The following is a 14,845-nucleotide window of genomic DNA, read 5'->3' on the forward strand; positions in this document are numbered from 1 at the left end:
ATACACATTCATTAGCACACTCATAGAAGAGCGACTTCTAGTTTTCTGTTTTCCACCAGCTCCTTAATTATAAAGGTCTTGGAATATCTTTCTTTCTTTCTTTCTTTCTTTCTTTTTAAGATTTTTTTCTTGAATTTTATTTAGTATTTTTATTTTATCTGTATGTGTGTATTGCCTGCATGTAGGTAAGTGCACCCATGTCGTGCAGTGCCCACGGAGGTCAGAAGAGGCTGTCAGATCCCCTGGGACTGGAGTTACAGAGAGTTGTTAGCTGCCATGTGGATGCTTGGATTTGAACCCAGGTAATCTGCAAGAACAACCAGTGTTCTTAACTGCTGAGCCATCTCTCCAGCCCCCTGGAATATCTTTTACATAACACATAACCGTAGAGTGCTTTAACAAGGCTTTTCTGTTATGTGCCTTCAATTTTACTGAAGCAATTTAACTTAAAGTTTATTAACTTTAGAATTTTTGTATTTTAGCTCAAAATTCAATGTAATTAACCTCAAAAAAACTCCTTAGCTGGTAGCCATATGTATGTATCCCTCAATTCAAATATTTCCAAAGAAAAATTGTCCTGATGAGGAATATTTTACACCTGGCTTGGTTTCAATGTTCACCTACCTATTCCATTCCTATGACTAGGATACCATACAGTATGTGGTGTTGGTAATAGTCAGCTAACTCTGAGCCGCCAGCCTCATTCTCTTAGTTAATTTATTCAGTTTTTCTTAAGGAAGAGGGAAATAATCACTTATGGCTTTGAGGAACCAGAAGCATAGCAGAGCTATCTAGTTTTTTCTTTAAAAAAAAGAAAATATTTGCTTGCGTGTGTGTGTGTGTATATGTGTACAGGACTGTGCTCACATGTTTTAACTCCTACAGATCTTTGTACCTGGCCTGCCTGTAGCGTTTTTTGGGGTTTGGGGGGGTTTTCTTTTTTTTTCTTATTTTTTTTTTGGGTGGGGGGATTGGTGTTTTTTGCTTTTGGTATTTAAGATAGGGCCTCCCTGTAGCCCCAGCCGGTCTGGAACTCTCATTGTAGACCAGACTGACCTAGATCTCACAGTGATCTGCCTATCTCTGCCTCTTGAATGCTGTGATTAAAGGCATATGCCACCCAATTACTATAGCTTTAGACATTTCATAAAATACTCTCTCTAGAGTAGGCAGTGTTCTTTGGAACAAGAAAATCTTTAAAGCAAGCTCGCCCTTACCTGTCACTAGCTATATAAATAACCTAGCCTAGGAAAATCTTACACTGAACTGAGAAAAAACTTAATGTGCCTTTAGTGAATGAATTATTTTATTTTTGAGACAGCCTCAGCTTTCCTGAATCTCAGAGATCCTCCGGCCTCTGCCTCCCAAGTGCTGGGATTAAATCATCCAGCTGATTTACTTATTTTTATGTTATGTACAAGATTGTTTTGCCTGCATGTGTTGCTCACATACAGTGCTCACAGAGGCCAGAAGAGGACGTTGGGAACCCTGGAACTAGAATTATGGACAGTTGTTAGCTGCCATATGGTGCCAGGTACCAAATCTGGGTCTTCTGCAAAGACAGCCAGTGCTCTTTTTCTGAACCATCTTTCCAGCCCCAGTTTATATTCTTTTTTTTTCTTTTTTTTTTTTTAATATGCATGTAGACAGTCAAAGTACGGTAAAGAGAATATGCATCCCTTGCTCCCCAGAAATCTTAGGCATGCCAGGTTTTCTTCCAAGTTGCTACATTCCTGAGAAGAGCATTAGTTGGGCCAGTTTATATTCTTAAAAATTCACCATTTTATTAGGATACAAAAAGTCATTTAACAAATTTGAGAATTCTGTACTGAGACACACTCCCCTCCTCCCCTGGGACTTTGTAAAACAATTTTTTTTTTTAATTTATTTCATATGTGTATGATAGAGGGAGGTCGTACATGCCATGGCACTCATGGAGGGCCAGAGGACAACCCCTCTGCCTTTATGTGAGTTCCAGGAATTGAACTCAGGTTGTTAGTCTTATGTAGCATGTACTTTTACCCTCTGAGCCATCTCACTGGCCCCTGTACAGATTTAAGAAAATGATTTATTAATTCATTGTCACAACCACCATTTTGAAGGTTAGTGTTGCTATTTTTGCAGTGCTCCTACAACATGGAGCCGAGCCAACCATCCGAAATACAGATGGAAGGACAGCATTGGATTTAGCAGACCCATCTGCCAAAGCAGTTCTGACAGGTAAGTCTGTGCTCTCTTTGGTTATTCCAAGAATATAAAGAACAGGTAGGCTAGGTAGACAGTCTGCCTCTTGCAGTTAATGACCTCAACAGGAATATTTAAATAGTGTCAATTCAGTTGCTATTTTTTGCAGTATCTAAAAGTTGAATTTGATTCTTGTTCAAAAAAGATAAAAGCCTTGTTTTTGTTTTGTTTCTTTCAAATTTATGTTTAAATTTGTCATGTTTTATTGGGGGCAAGTATGAGAATTGTATATTACTATCATGTATGCAGGATATTTTTTAAATGGCTTTTAAGTTTTTAAGGTAACTAATGTCTCTACCCCTTTATATACTATTATTCCATTTTTTAAAATATTTTATATGTGCACATGTATTGCCTGCATGTAAGTAAGTACACCCATGTAAGTCATGCAGGCAGTGCCCATGGAGGACAGAAGAGGCTGTTGGATCCCCTGGAACTGGAGTTATGGACAGTTGTTAGCTGCCATGTGGGCGCTGGGATTCAAACCCAGGTCTTCTGCAAGAACAGCCAGTGTTCTTAACTGCTGAGCCATCTCTCCAGCCCATATTCCATTTTTTAAAATAATATTTTCCCAGAGCACTTGGGAGCAGAGGCAGAGAGATCACTGTGAGTTCAAGGTCAGCATGATCTATGTAGCAAGTTCTAGGCTAGCTGGGCTACAGAGAGACCCTGACTCATAAAGACCAAAAAACAATTTTTTTTTACTTTATTTTATGTGTATTTTTATTTTATGGATGTATTGCCTGCATGTAACTGCACTTGTGTTTTGCAGTGCCCACAGAGGTTAGAAGAGGGTGTCAGATTCCTTGGAACTGGAGTTCTAGATGATTGTTAGCCACCATGTGGGTGCTAGGATTTGAACCTGGGTCTTCTGAAAGAATAGCCAGTGCTCTTAACCTCTGAGCCATCTCTCCAGCCCCTATTATTCCGTTTTTGATGTAATCATTTTTTTAGCGAACCTTTCAAAAAATATAATTCTCTTATGCTAGTCATTTTCCAAAACAAGATTTAGGACACATTTCAGTACCATGAATATGACTGTTCTAACATATTAATGTCCTTGGAATCTTTTGATGTGTGCAAGACTGTAATTTAAACTAGCTAACTTGTTTTGAGCTATGTCTACTTAACATGCCCTTGCCTACCGTGTTTTCCACTTAAACAATTTGCCATGTTATTTATTGGATTCTTATCTACTATGTGATAACTGTTAGGATCATGTCTGATCTAAAAATCAGAGAAGCCTGAGGGGATTCTACTGTGAGTCTTTATGCTTAGACTTTGTGATATTTCTTCTGGCATTGCTAAGAGAATTTAGATTAGTCCTTGAGGACTTTCAGACATGTGAGCAGCAGTTAAGAGCACTGGCCTTGCAGAAGACCCAGGTTTGAATCCTAGCACCCACATGGCAGCTAACAAATGTCCGTAACTCCGACACCCTCTTCTGACATCCCTGGGCATTGCACAAAATGAGTGCACTTACACACATGCAGGCATAACACTCATAAAATATAAATAAAATAAATCAAAAAATGTTTAATTAAAAAGAAATATGAGCTATCATTGTAACTGTCAGTTCACTGTTCATTTCTTCCTTTACTATTCTGTTATTCCATGCTTGAATCTTTTTGGAAATATGTTAGGACATAAAAAACTTGTAAATAGGAAAACTATCATCATATAAAGTATTATATGATTAATCCTTTACATATTTGTTATATTTAAAGCAACATTAAATAAGGATCCTAGTGTAAATCTAAATTCATAAAGGTATTAATGATTACATTCAGTTAGTAATACTGTAGATTCTTTTGTCAGTTTTGTAATGTTGATATGTAAAGTTTTTTTGAGGGGGTGATGGTGGTGCTTTGGTTTAATTTGGTCTTTGAAAGAGTTTTAGGTGCTGGAAATTGAACCTAGAGCCTCATATGATCTTGACAAGTGCTCTACCACTGGACTGTTGAGTTTTAACTCCCTAATTCTGGTTAAGAATAAAGTGGGTTCCTCCCTCCTTCCTGCTTTCTTCCATTCTCCTCACCCTCTTCCTTCATTATAAGCACAACAGTGCTTATTTTCAGAGAAAAAGAAAGCTTGTCAATAATCTATCTAACTCTAGATCAACTTGATTGATATTTTTTTTTACTTGACTTTACCTGTGCATTTTTGTTTTTATACTTACAGTCACACTTCCTTATATAACACTGAATTGTTCTCTTTATTTCATTTTAATAGCAAAAGTATTCCATGTTTAAACTACATTGATATTATATTGATTAACCACTTCCCAATTCTTAAAATTTTATTTCCAAATCGGTCCACTTTAATTCAGTGGGCACCTTTTTGCATAAGAATATTCTTTTTTTTTTAATTCTAATATTTTTCCCCCTGATTCACAGGTGACTATAAGAAAGATGAACTCTTGGAAAGTGCCAGGTGTGTATTAATGTTAAAAATGTGTACCATAAAATTTGTTTTTTCTGGGTGTGGTGATGCCCATACTTGTAATCCCCACATGTGGGAGGCAGAAGCAGAAGGATTGCCATGTGTTCGGGGGCAACCTGGGCTACAGAATGAAATAGACTATTGTCTTTAAAACAACAACAAGTGTAAAACTGTACTAAGCAGTTGAAGAGAATGACTTTGTCTTAGTGGTCATAATGCATGTCTTCAGATAGGGTCTGGTAGAGAGTATAAATGGCTAATACATTTTTTTATGTGTTTCTAGGAGTGGCAATGAGGAAAAAATGATGGCTCTCCTCACACCATTAAATGTCAACTGCCATGCAAGTGATGGCAGAAAGGTACTTTTGTAATTAAGTTTATGCTCATCTGGTAATAGGAAGATGTAATTATTCTAAGTTAATAAAACATATGAAGGAAGCACTGTTTTTAAGTAGTGATTCAGAGTCTTAAATTTAGTAAAACTTCATAAATGAACATTTTATTCCTTTATTCAGTAGTGAATGTTAAATTCATATGCAGTGCTTTCAGTATGTATGTTAGATTTTATAAAACCAAATTGATTACTTTTTAACAATGAAGTTCTCATTAAATTTTCTTGATATTTGGGTTTTTATCTTTTCACACTTTCTACAGTTGCTGTATGAATTTCATTAATTTACTTGATTGCTATTTCAGTCCACTCCATTGCACTTGGCAGCAGGATACAACAGAGTAAAGATTGTGCAGCTGTTATTGCAACATGGAGCAGATGTCCATGCTAAAGACAAAGGGTAAGCAATTCCAGGGTATCCAATGGCCTCTAATGACCTCTGCAGGTACTGCATGCATGTCATACACATACATAAATGTAGACAGACACTCATCCACATAAAATAAAAATAATTTTTTTAAAAAAAGGGTAAGGTTTGAACAAATATAAGAACTTCTTGCATCACATTTTATATCCTTATTAAAGTAATTCTTGTGGGTTGGGTGTGGTGGTATACACCTTTAATCCCAGCACTCAGAAGGCAGAGGCAGGTGGATCTCAGTGAGTTTAAAGCCAGCCCAGCCTGGTCTGCATAGCAAGTTCCAGGTCAGCCAAGGATACATAGGGAGACCCTGTCTTTTTATAAAGAAAAAAAGCAGGTTTTATTTTGTTTTACCAAATAATGTTAACAATTATTGAGCTTTTGTAATACACAGGTTGCTCTGAGGGCCATAGGGAAGCATAAGTTCATAGAGTGTGGAAGATACTTCATAAACAAGTGCCAAGTAGAAAGATTGATATATGGACTTCCTAAGAAATACTTCAGAAGGCTATATATATACTTGACCTATACCTTAAAGACAAGTCTTAGTTCAAGAAAGTAAAGTTTAGAACTGGGCATAGTGACAAATGCCTATAATTTCATAACTTGGTAGGAAAAGGCAGAAGGCTCTAAGAGTTCAAGGCCATTTTCAGCTACATAGTGGGTTCTTAGGCTAGTCTGGGCTATGTGTGACCCTGACTCCAAAATAATAAAAAGATAAAGAGGGGGTTGGAGAGATAGCTCAGCAGTTAAGATCACTGGCTGCTCTTGCAAAGGACCTGGGTTGGGTTTCCAGAAACAGTCTGTAATTCCAGTTCTAGGGAATCCAACACCCTCTTCTGGCTTCTGTGGGCATTTTGTGCCATAGACGCAATTATTTGCATGTAGGCAGAACACTCAAACATAAAATAAAAATAAGAATTTTCAAGAATAATAAAAAGGGGGAAAAAGAACCAAGAAAACAGAGTTAAGGTAACAATTCTGCAAGAGAATGCAGATAATACATCACATTTAAGAATAACCTAAGCTGGCTTTGATGACACAGACCTATAATCCCATCTACTTGGTAGATGAGACAGGAAGATCACAAGTTGGAGGCCAGCCTGGGAAACTTAGTAAGATACTGTCTTCATTTTTTAATGGGTGAATTCAGAGGACTGGGGATGTAGCTTAGTGGTAAAACTCTTGGCCTATAACATGCAAAGCTCTGGGTTAAATTCCCAGTACACATGCGCACGCATGCACACACGCACACACACACATACCACACCAAACCAAACCAGCTTAGCTAAAGTGGATAATTCACATGGAACAAATGAAAGGATTAGAGAAATAGGTAAAATCTAGGTTTTTGCTATATTAGTATAAGACACTCAAAAAAACTCCATTTTGCAATCTTAAGCATCTCGTGATCTGGAATTGAAGTGGAATGTTTTGTTGTCCTAAAAGGGGTTTAAGGAGGAGCACATTCTGGAACAATATGTAGATGAATTGGAGGAGACTAGAGGCCAAAAGAACAGTTTATAGAGAGAGCACTGTAGAGGTTTCAAATATAGTAAAGATCTGTAATAGTGATTACAAAGAATGAAGGCATCGATGTGATAGGTATAAGTAGTGTAAGAATTGATTCCAGGTATGGTGACACATGCTTTTGTATCCCAGCACTCATGAGGCAGAGGCAGGTGGATCTCTGAGAGTTGAGGACACCCTGAAAGTCGATGTGATAGAGAGAAAAGAATTCTAAAAACTTAAACTTTGAAAATGAGTGAGTTAGATCATGATATACATACTGAAGTACACGAGGGAAAAGTGTTTGGCAGAGACCATTGTGTTAACTTTTGTAACTCTTAGTTTTATGAGAACATGATAGAAATTCAAGTAAGAGTGTCTAGTAGGTGGGAATGAAATTGGTGCTCAGACAAGTAAAGAACCATATATTCAAAAATTGGTATAGTAGAAAGCCATTAGCCTTTAAAGAGCTTGTATAAAACTAGAGAGACTAATCCACAGGTGGCCATCACTTATCAGAGGTTATAGTAATGACTGTGGCAACTATTTATGTTGATCCCCAAGGAAGAGAAGCTTAAAGGTGGAGGCCAGAATTTTAAGGTTCTACAATATAGAAATATCTTGGGGCTGGAAAGATGGTTCAGCTGTTAAGCGCACTGGCTGCTCTCAGAGAATACCCAAGTTCTGTTCCCAGCACTTATATTATGGCTAACAACCATCTGTAACTCCAGGTCTGGGGAATCCAGCACCCTCTTGCCTTCATTGCGTGCACAGGTGCTCTTACATAAATGCAGGCAAAACACTCATACAATACACATAAAACAAGTTTTTAAAAATTTGTAAAAGAGGGCTGGGCATGGTGGCGCACCCCTTTAATTCTAGAGGCAGAAGCAGGCGAGTCTCTTGAGTTCGAGGCCAGCCTGGTCTCCATAGTGAATCCAGGCCAGCTATGGCTATGGGGAAACCCTGTCTCAAAAAAAAAAAAAAAGGTAAAAGAATGCTTTTTGTTACCAACATGAAAGAATTTTGTTTCATTTATGGGTGCTATAACAGTTTACCTTACAGGATTGCCCAGCACTTGGAAGTTAAGGAAGTATTACCATGAGTTTGAGGTCAACCTGGGCTGCATAGTGACAACTCTGTCTCAATAAAAATTAGAACCATTTCTTTTTATTTATTTATTTATTTTATTTTATTTTTTTTTTGGTCTTTTTGAGACAGGGTCTCCCCTTTCAGTGAAGGACCTCCTCCCTGCCCCTCTCTTTGCAGGTCAGATGTGCAAGCTTGGAATTTTCCTTATTTTATTTTTTTTTTGGTCTTTTTGAGACAGGGTCTCCCTGTAGCCCCAGCTGTCCTAGAACTCACTATGTAGACCAGGCCTTGAACTCACAGAGATCCACCTGCCTCTGTCTCCCGAGTGCTGGGATTAAAGGCATGCGCCACCACGCCTGGCAACCATTTCTTAACAATAGAGAAAAAGAATGTTAAATAAAACAAGGAGTAGCCATATCATATTTACCTTTTTAAAAGATTTGACTGTATCTTAGAAAATAATTGGTTTAGAGACTATTTCAGAAGTATAGAGGTGAAATAATAAAGGCCCGAACAGTAGTAGTAGTCGGGGGGAAAAGAAAGACAGATTTGAAGGCGACTTGGGAGTTAGAATTTGCCATAGACTTAGGGATTCTGTAATAACAGGCTTTTTTCTCTCATCATAGTGACCTGGTGCCATTACACAATGCCTGTTCTTATGGACATTATGAAGTAACTGAGCTTCTGGTTAAGGTTAGTTCTTTTGTATCTTTCTACTATTTTCTACAATTATATAAAACTACTTAAATACATAATACATCTGACTTATTCTGTGTTCTGGGTAGTTGGTAGAAAGAAATCCCTATGTTATAACATGCAGATTACTGATCCGACCCATATAATTTTCGTTATCAAGTAATACTACCATTATGAATAGCAGATTATAAGAGAGCCTGCAATTGTAATTAAAGATTAGAAAGCAATTTTTAGCTGGTCATGGTGGTGCACACCTTTAGTCCTAGCACTCAGAGGTAGAGGCAGGTAGATCTCTGTGTTCAAAGCCAGCCTGGTCTACATAGTGATTTCCAGGCCAGCTGGGGTATAGGGAAACCCTGTCTCAAAAGACCAAAAAGAAAGCAATTTTTAGTCAGTAACTTTTATGTTATTAAAACCACCATTGCCCAGTTATACTTCAGGTAGGCTTCCCAATTAACAAACAGGTTTACAAGACTAGCAACAACTTCTGATTTTGACCCTTGAGTGGAAGTAAAAAATAGTTATAAATACGTCTGTATTATATGTGTACAATATACCTGTATATTCCTTAAAAGTGGACCCATACCTACACCCAACTCTATCATACTTTTACTCACTCTCAGCAGCTATCATGGGAAGGAAAGGGCACTTGTTTCCAATACATCTGTGTTTCCTTTTGGCTATGTACCACCATGGAATCAGTTTTCTCACAGAAGATATTTTGTGCGGCATATAAACTTAAAAATTTACAATCAAGCTGTGATTATACATCTGTCTGTACAGTAATGCTTTGGTTTCTTATCAAACTGAATCATGAATTGAACATAATATTGGAATGTTACTGTGAATAAGAGTAAAACGTGAGTCAGATTGCATTGGGACTTGCAGCTAACTGAATGATGTTTTCCTAAGATCTGGAGTTTTAGTTAATAATAGTGGAAGGGAGCTGGACATGGTAGGCACGTGCCTTTAGTCTCAGCATGTGGGAGACAGAGGGAGGTAGATCTCTTTGAAATCTATGCCAACCTGGGCTACATAGTGAATTCCAGGCCAACTTGAGCTACAGGGAGACCCTGTCTCAAAAGCAATAATAACCAAAAGGGATGGAAGGGCAAAGGTATAGCTCAGTAGTAGAATACTTGCCTAGCATGTTCAGGTCCCTGTGCTCCATGCTCAGCGCAATAAAATGAATAAATAAATAAATAATAAGAAAAACTAAAGAAATCATACTAAGGGTGATATATTAGGGTGCAAGCAGTTACTAGACTAGTAAACTTCAAGGAAGTCTGGAGACGAGAAGTAGATAAGATTGGAAATACATGCTGAGGTCCTGGGCAACCTGTCAATCAGGTTGACAGCCCCTACTAAAGAGTCTGGCTCACTGGGCATGGTGTTGCATGCCTTTAATCCCAGCACTTGGGAGGCAGAGGCAGGAGGATCTCTGTGAGGTTGAGGCCTGCCTGGTCTACAGGGTGAATTCCAGGCCTGCTGGGGCTACAGGGAAACCCTGTCTCCAAAAGACTGAAAAAATAAAAGTCTGGCTAGCAGTAGCTGTCATCTGATAACAAACAAACATTGAATGGCTGCATTCCATGACCAAAACACTCACTGTACCTAGGCAAGGAAGGCATCAAGTCACAGTCCCTGGGTTAAATAATCAAGTATGGTACTAGCAAACACAAAGCTATCAGGGAGTTTATCTGCTAAGGTGGCTCAGTGCAGAAAGGTGCTTGCTGCCTAGCCTCATAGCATGAGTTTACTGCCTAGCCTCATAGCCTGAGTTTAGTCTTCAATATCTAAATGCTAGAAGGAAAGAACCAAATCCTTCAAGTTGTCCTCTGACCTCCACATCATGGCATGTGCATGTATGTGTTTGCACACACACACACACACCCACACACAAAGAAATAAATGTAATTTTTAATTTCTTTTTTAAAGAATAGCAAGACATTCTCTCTACCTCTTTATCACTTCTAAGTACAAGAAATCAAATAGATTGATCTTTGAAGGGGAAAATTCAGCTACTGAACAAAGTGCTGACTACTATTTCTTTGCTTGAAAAAGGGAATGTTGGAATCTCTAATAGGTTGTCAGAAGGTTCTGTCATTGCCTTTATTGTGATTCATAGTTTTATTGGCTGCTTCTAAAGAATTAGAGAAGACATATATGTGTGAAGATGCTTCCGTTGAAGCAGGTATAATGAAATTTAGTAGGAATCAGGAAAAAGACTTAAGCTCATGGGGCTGGAGAGATGGTCTTCCAAAAGACCAAGGTTCAGTTCCCAGCACCCACAGCTAACAGCCACCCATAGCTCCAGTTCTAGGGAATCGTACACCTTCTTGTGTCCTCCACAGTTACTGCATGACATGGGTGCACTTACATACATGCAGACAAAATACTCATACACATAAAATAGATAGATTAGGGGCTGGAGAGATGGCTCAGCAGTTAAGAGCACTGGCTGCTCTTGCAGAGGGCCCAGGTTCAATTCCCAGCACCCACATGATGGCTAACAACCATCCCTCTTCTGACCTCCGTGGCACTGCATGACATGGGTGCAGTTACATATATGCAGGCTATATACTACTCATACACATAAAATAAAATTTAAAAAGAAGTTAGCCGGGTATCTCAAAAAGACCAAAATAATAATAATAAAAAGTTAAACACAAAAGATGTCTATTATATTTAGCAGGAGAAATGGCTTAGCATTTAAGAGCACTTGCTGCTCTTTCAAAAGACCTGTTTATTTCCCAGCACCTACATCAGAGCTCACAGTGGCTTGTAACTCTTATCTCTAGGAAATCTGACCTCTTCTGGCCTCTGTGGGCACCTGCACACATGTGATACACACTGATGCCACACAGCCACATAAATAAAAATAAGTCTATTTTTAAAAAGATGTCTAGTCCTCATTTTTTATGAAATTCAGGAATACATTGATATAGGGCAAAAATTGCCAGTGAAAGGAGCATCAGAAAACATTCTGTGATAATGAAAGAGTCTGGTTTCTTCTTGGGGGTAGGAATGGATATGTATGTCTGTCAAAACTCAGTAACTTACACACTTGAGAGTTACATCTTGGTATATAAATTATATAAATTTTTCCTCCAAAAGGGAGGAGAGACTCTTACAGACCTTTTTAAAAACTTAGCATGTTGTTAAATTACACAGTGCTAATAATTCTAAGTTCTCTTAAAAAGTGGGCATTAAGTATATACTTTTTCTTCCCCAGCATGGTGCCTGTGTAAACGCAATGGACTTGTGGCAGTTTACTCCTCTTCATGAGGCAGCTTCTAAGAATAGGGTTGAAGTGTGTTCTCTTCTCCTAAGTTACGGTGCAGATCCAACATTGCTGAATTGTCACAATAAAAGTGCTATTGACCTAGCTCCTACACCGCAATTAAAAGAGAGATTATCATGTAAGTATAAAAGTGATGGTCATGCCTGGTGGTGCACATCTTTAATCCCAACATTCAAGGCAGAGGGATCACTGTGAGTTCTAAGCCAGCCTGGTCTACAGCATGGCATATTCCTGGCCAGCCAGGGTAATCAGAACCACCTTCCCTGAGCAAGCACGCGCGCGCACACACACACACAGAGGTAATGTTCATCTAAGACATAGGACATCAGTTAAACTGAATATTTTTATCTTTCCTGTTTATTTTGGGAATGTTTAAATAGTAAAATAGTTCCTTTGGCCATGAGTATCTCTGTTTAGTTAATAATTTAGATGCTATGTAATATATTTGTGCTAATTTTTTTAATTTGGGAACTAAAGATGATATCCTTTGAAATGAAAACCTTTGGATTTTACTTATATCTTTGGTAAGACTTTGTAGTTAATGTGTTAGTGTTGTTTGTAAGTTTGCAGTCTCTAATAGAGTCCCCTAATATTCTTCACCTAAGTCGAGTTCTATGGTTTTCTGTCTAGCTGAAGTAGATATAGTGAGACATAAGCACTGAATGCAGATATAGTGTTACTATATATAAAAGGCAATCTGAATTAAACATATTCTAGAACAGTAATGATAATAGGTGATTTCACAAGTCTGATGAGTAAAAGAGAAACTGAGAAAGTGCCCTCTTTTATTTTGTTCATTATGAGGATTACTTGAATAGCTGACTTGTCTAATCCACTGTTATCTGATAGTTATGTGCAAGACCATCTGCTACTACTGTAATAGGTAACACTTTATTTCTTTATTGAGAAAAGTTCTATACTTTGCAAAATTCTTACAACACTCTGGTCTGTGAATAGATTGTAGTAGTGTAGATATCTCTAATCTAGTTATGAAATACAGCAGAATCTCTCATGGCCTAAATCTGTATGTACTTGGGAACAAACTGAGTCGTGACTAAGGGGAACTGGAGTACTGTTGTGCCTGTCTTAGGGGGTGGTTATATTTGAGAATATCCAAACACAGAGCTTTAATCTGGCTATTCTGGAGATTATTTTGAAAACAATTCCAAGAAAAATACTAGTATGCTGTACTACACAAGCCTCATTAGTATGATAATTTTCATGTAGATGTAAATGCTTCTTCATTTAGATGAATTTAAAGGCCACTCATTGCTACAAGCTGCACGGGAAGCTGATGTTACAAGAATCAAAAAACATCTTTCTCTGGAAATGGTGAATTTCAAACATCCTCAAACGCACGAAACAGCATTGGTAATGTTTCAGACTTAAGCTTTTAAAATACGATAACCAAAAACTAATCATAATGTCCTATTTTAGTAATGGTCATTGTTTTTAAAATATTATTTGTTGGTTAGTTCATTTTAGTTTTTGTTTTGGTGTTGTGAGACCAGGGTCTTGCTATCTTGCCCAGGTTGGCCTTGAATTTGGGGTGTTCCTTCCACCTCGGCCTTTCCAATGTTGGATTAGGCATGTGCTGCATTGCCTGACCAAAATCAGTACCCACGCATATATAAAGAAAAGAAATTCAGCCGGGCATGGTGGCACACACCTTATAGTCCCAGCACTCGGGAGGCAGAGGCAGGTGGATCTCTGTGAGTTCAAGGCCAGCCTGGTCTACATAGTAAGTTCCGGGACAGCTGGGGCTGCAGGGTCTTCCTGTCTCAAAAAGACCAAAAAAAAAAAGAAGAAGAAATTCAAATAGTGTAGAAAAATAGACAACTTTACCTCCCAAAAACCAGTATTATTTGACAACCCATCCAGAAAAAAATATATTCATGAGCTCTTGCATGTTATATGTAGCTTTTTATTATCGTAGGTATAATAAAAATTATAAATGTTGAGGCTAAAGGAATGTCCCAGCAGTTAATGGCCTGTGCTGCTCTTGCAGAGGACCCAGGTTTGGTTCCCAGCACACACGGTGTCTTACGTTCCTGTAACTCCAGTTCCAGGGGGTCTGCCCTCTTCTGGCTTTCCTGGACGCCATGCATGCATGTAGTACACATACCTACACACACAGCCACACACTCATGCACAAAATAAAATAAATCTTTTTAAAAATTGTAAGTGCTAAGTAAAAAATGTGGAACACACTGTGAACAATGAAAAATAATACTTTCGCCTAGATTTCCTTTCTATATTATAGCAGCTTGAGCTACATAGCTAGACCCTGTCTCAAAAAAAACAAAAACAAAAAACAGACTGAGCATGCACCTTTAATTTCAATGCTCCGGAGGCAGAGGCAGCCAAATCTGTGTGAGATCAAGGCCAGCCTGTTCTACATACCCAGTTCTAGGCTGCCTGGGGCTACAGGGAGACACTGTCTCAGTGAAAAAAAGAGAAGAGAAATGGGGGTGTGGAGAGATGACTCAGCAGTCAGCAGTTAAAAGCATTTACTGCTCTTGTAGAGAACCAGGTCCGGCTTTCAACACCCACATGGTGGCTTACAATCACCCATAACTTAATTTCTAGGGGATGTAACACTTTCTTCTGGCCTCTGTGAGCACTGTACACACATAGGGCACTTAAATACAGGCAGTCAAAACACTCATAAACATAAAATAAAATATATATGTATATGTGTGTGTATATATATTATGTGTGTGTATATATGCACACACACACACAT

The 14,845-nt window shown here is 38.2% G+C and overlaps 1 protein-coding gene and 1 non-coding gene across 2 annotated transcripts in view; one reads left to right on the forward strand and one right to left on the reverse strand.

The window, feature by feature from the left end:
* The window catches only part of Tnks2 (tankyrase 2), a gene marked incomplete in the record, with an annotated part of 76,202 nt that overhangs the window by 17,566 nt on the left and 43,791 nt on the right, over positions 1-14,845 (forward strand). Inside the window, 7 exon segments of the mRNA XM_008849602.3 lie at positions 2,125-2,220; positions 4,641-4,677; positions 4,970-5,045; positions 5,383-5,477; positions 8,726-8,792; positions 12,031-12,217; positions 13,349-13,470. Coding sequence (XP_008847824.1) covers positions 2,125-2,220; positions 4,641-4,677; positions 4,970-5,045; positions 5,383-5,477; positions 8,726-8,792; positions 12,031-12,217; positions 13,349-13,470 — 680 coding nt within the window.
* On the reverse strand, positions 1,639-1,783 carry LOC115067090. The gene has a single exon (XR_003846518.1). It is a non-coding gene; the product is annotated as a small nucleolar RNA SNORA67 (small nucleolar RNA).

This window comes from Nannospalax galili, unplaced genomic scaffold, assembly GCF_000622305.1.
Source record: "Nannospalax galili isolate Female #2095 unplaced genomic scaffold, S.galili_v1.0 scaffold384, whole genome shotgun sequence".
Classification (NCBI taxonomy): domain Eukaryota; kingdom Metazoa; phylum Chordata; class Mammalia; order Rodentia; family Spalacidae; genus Nannospalax; species Nannospalax galili.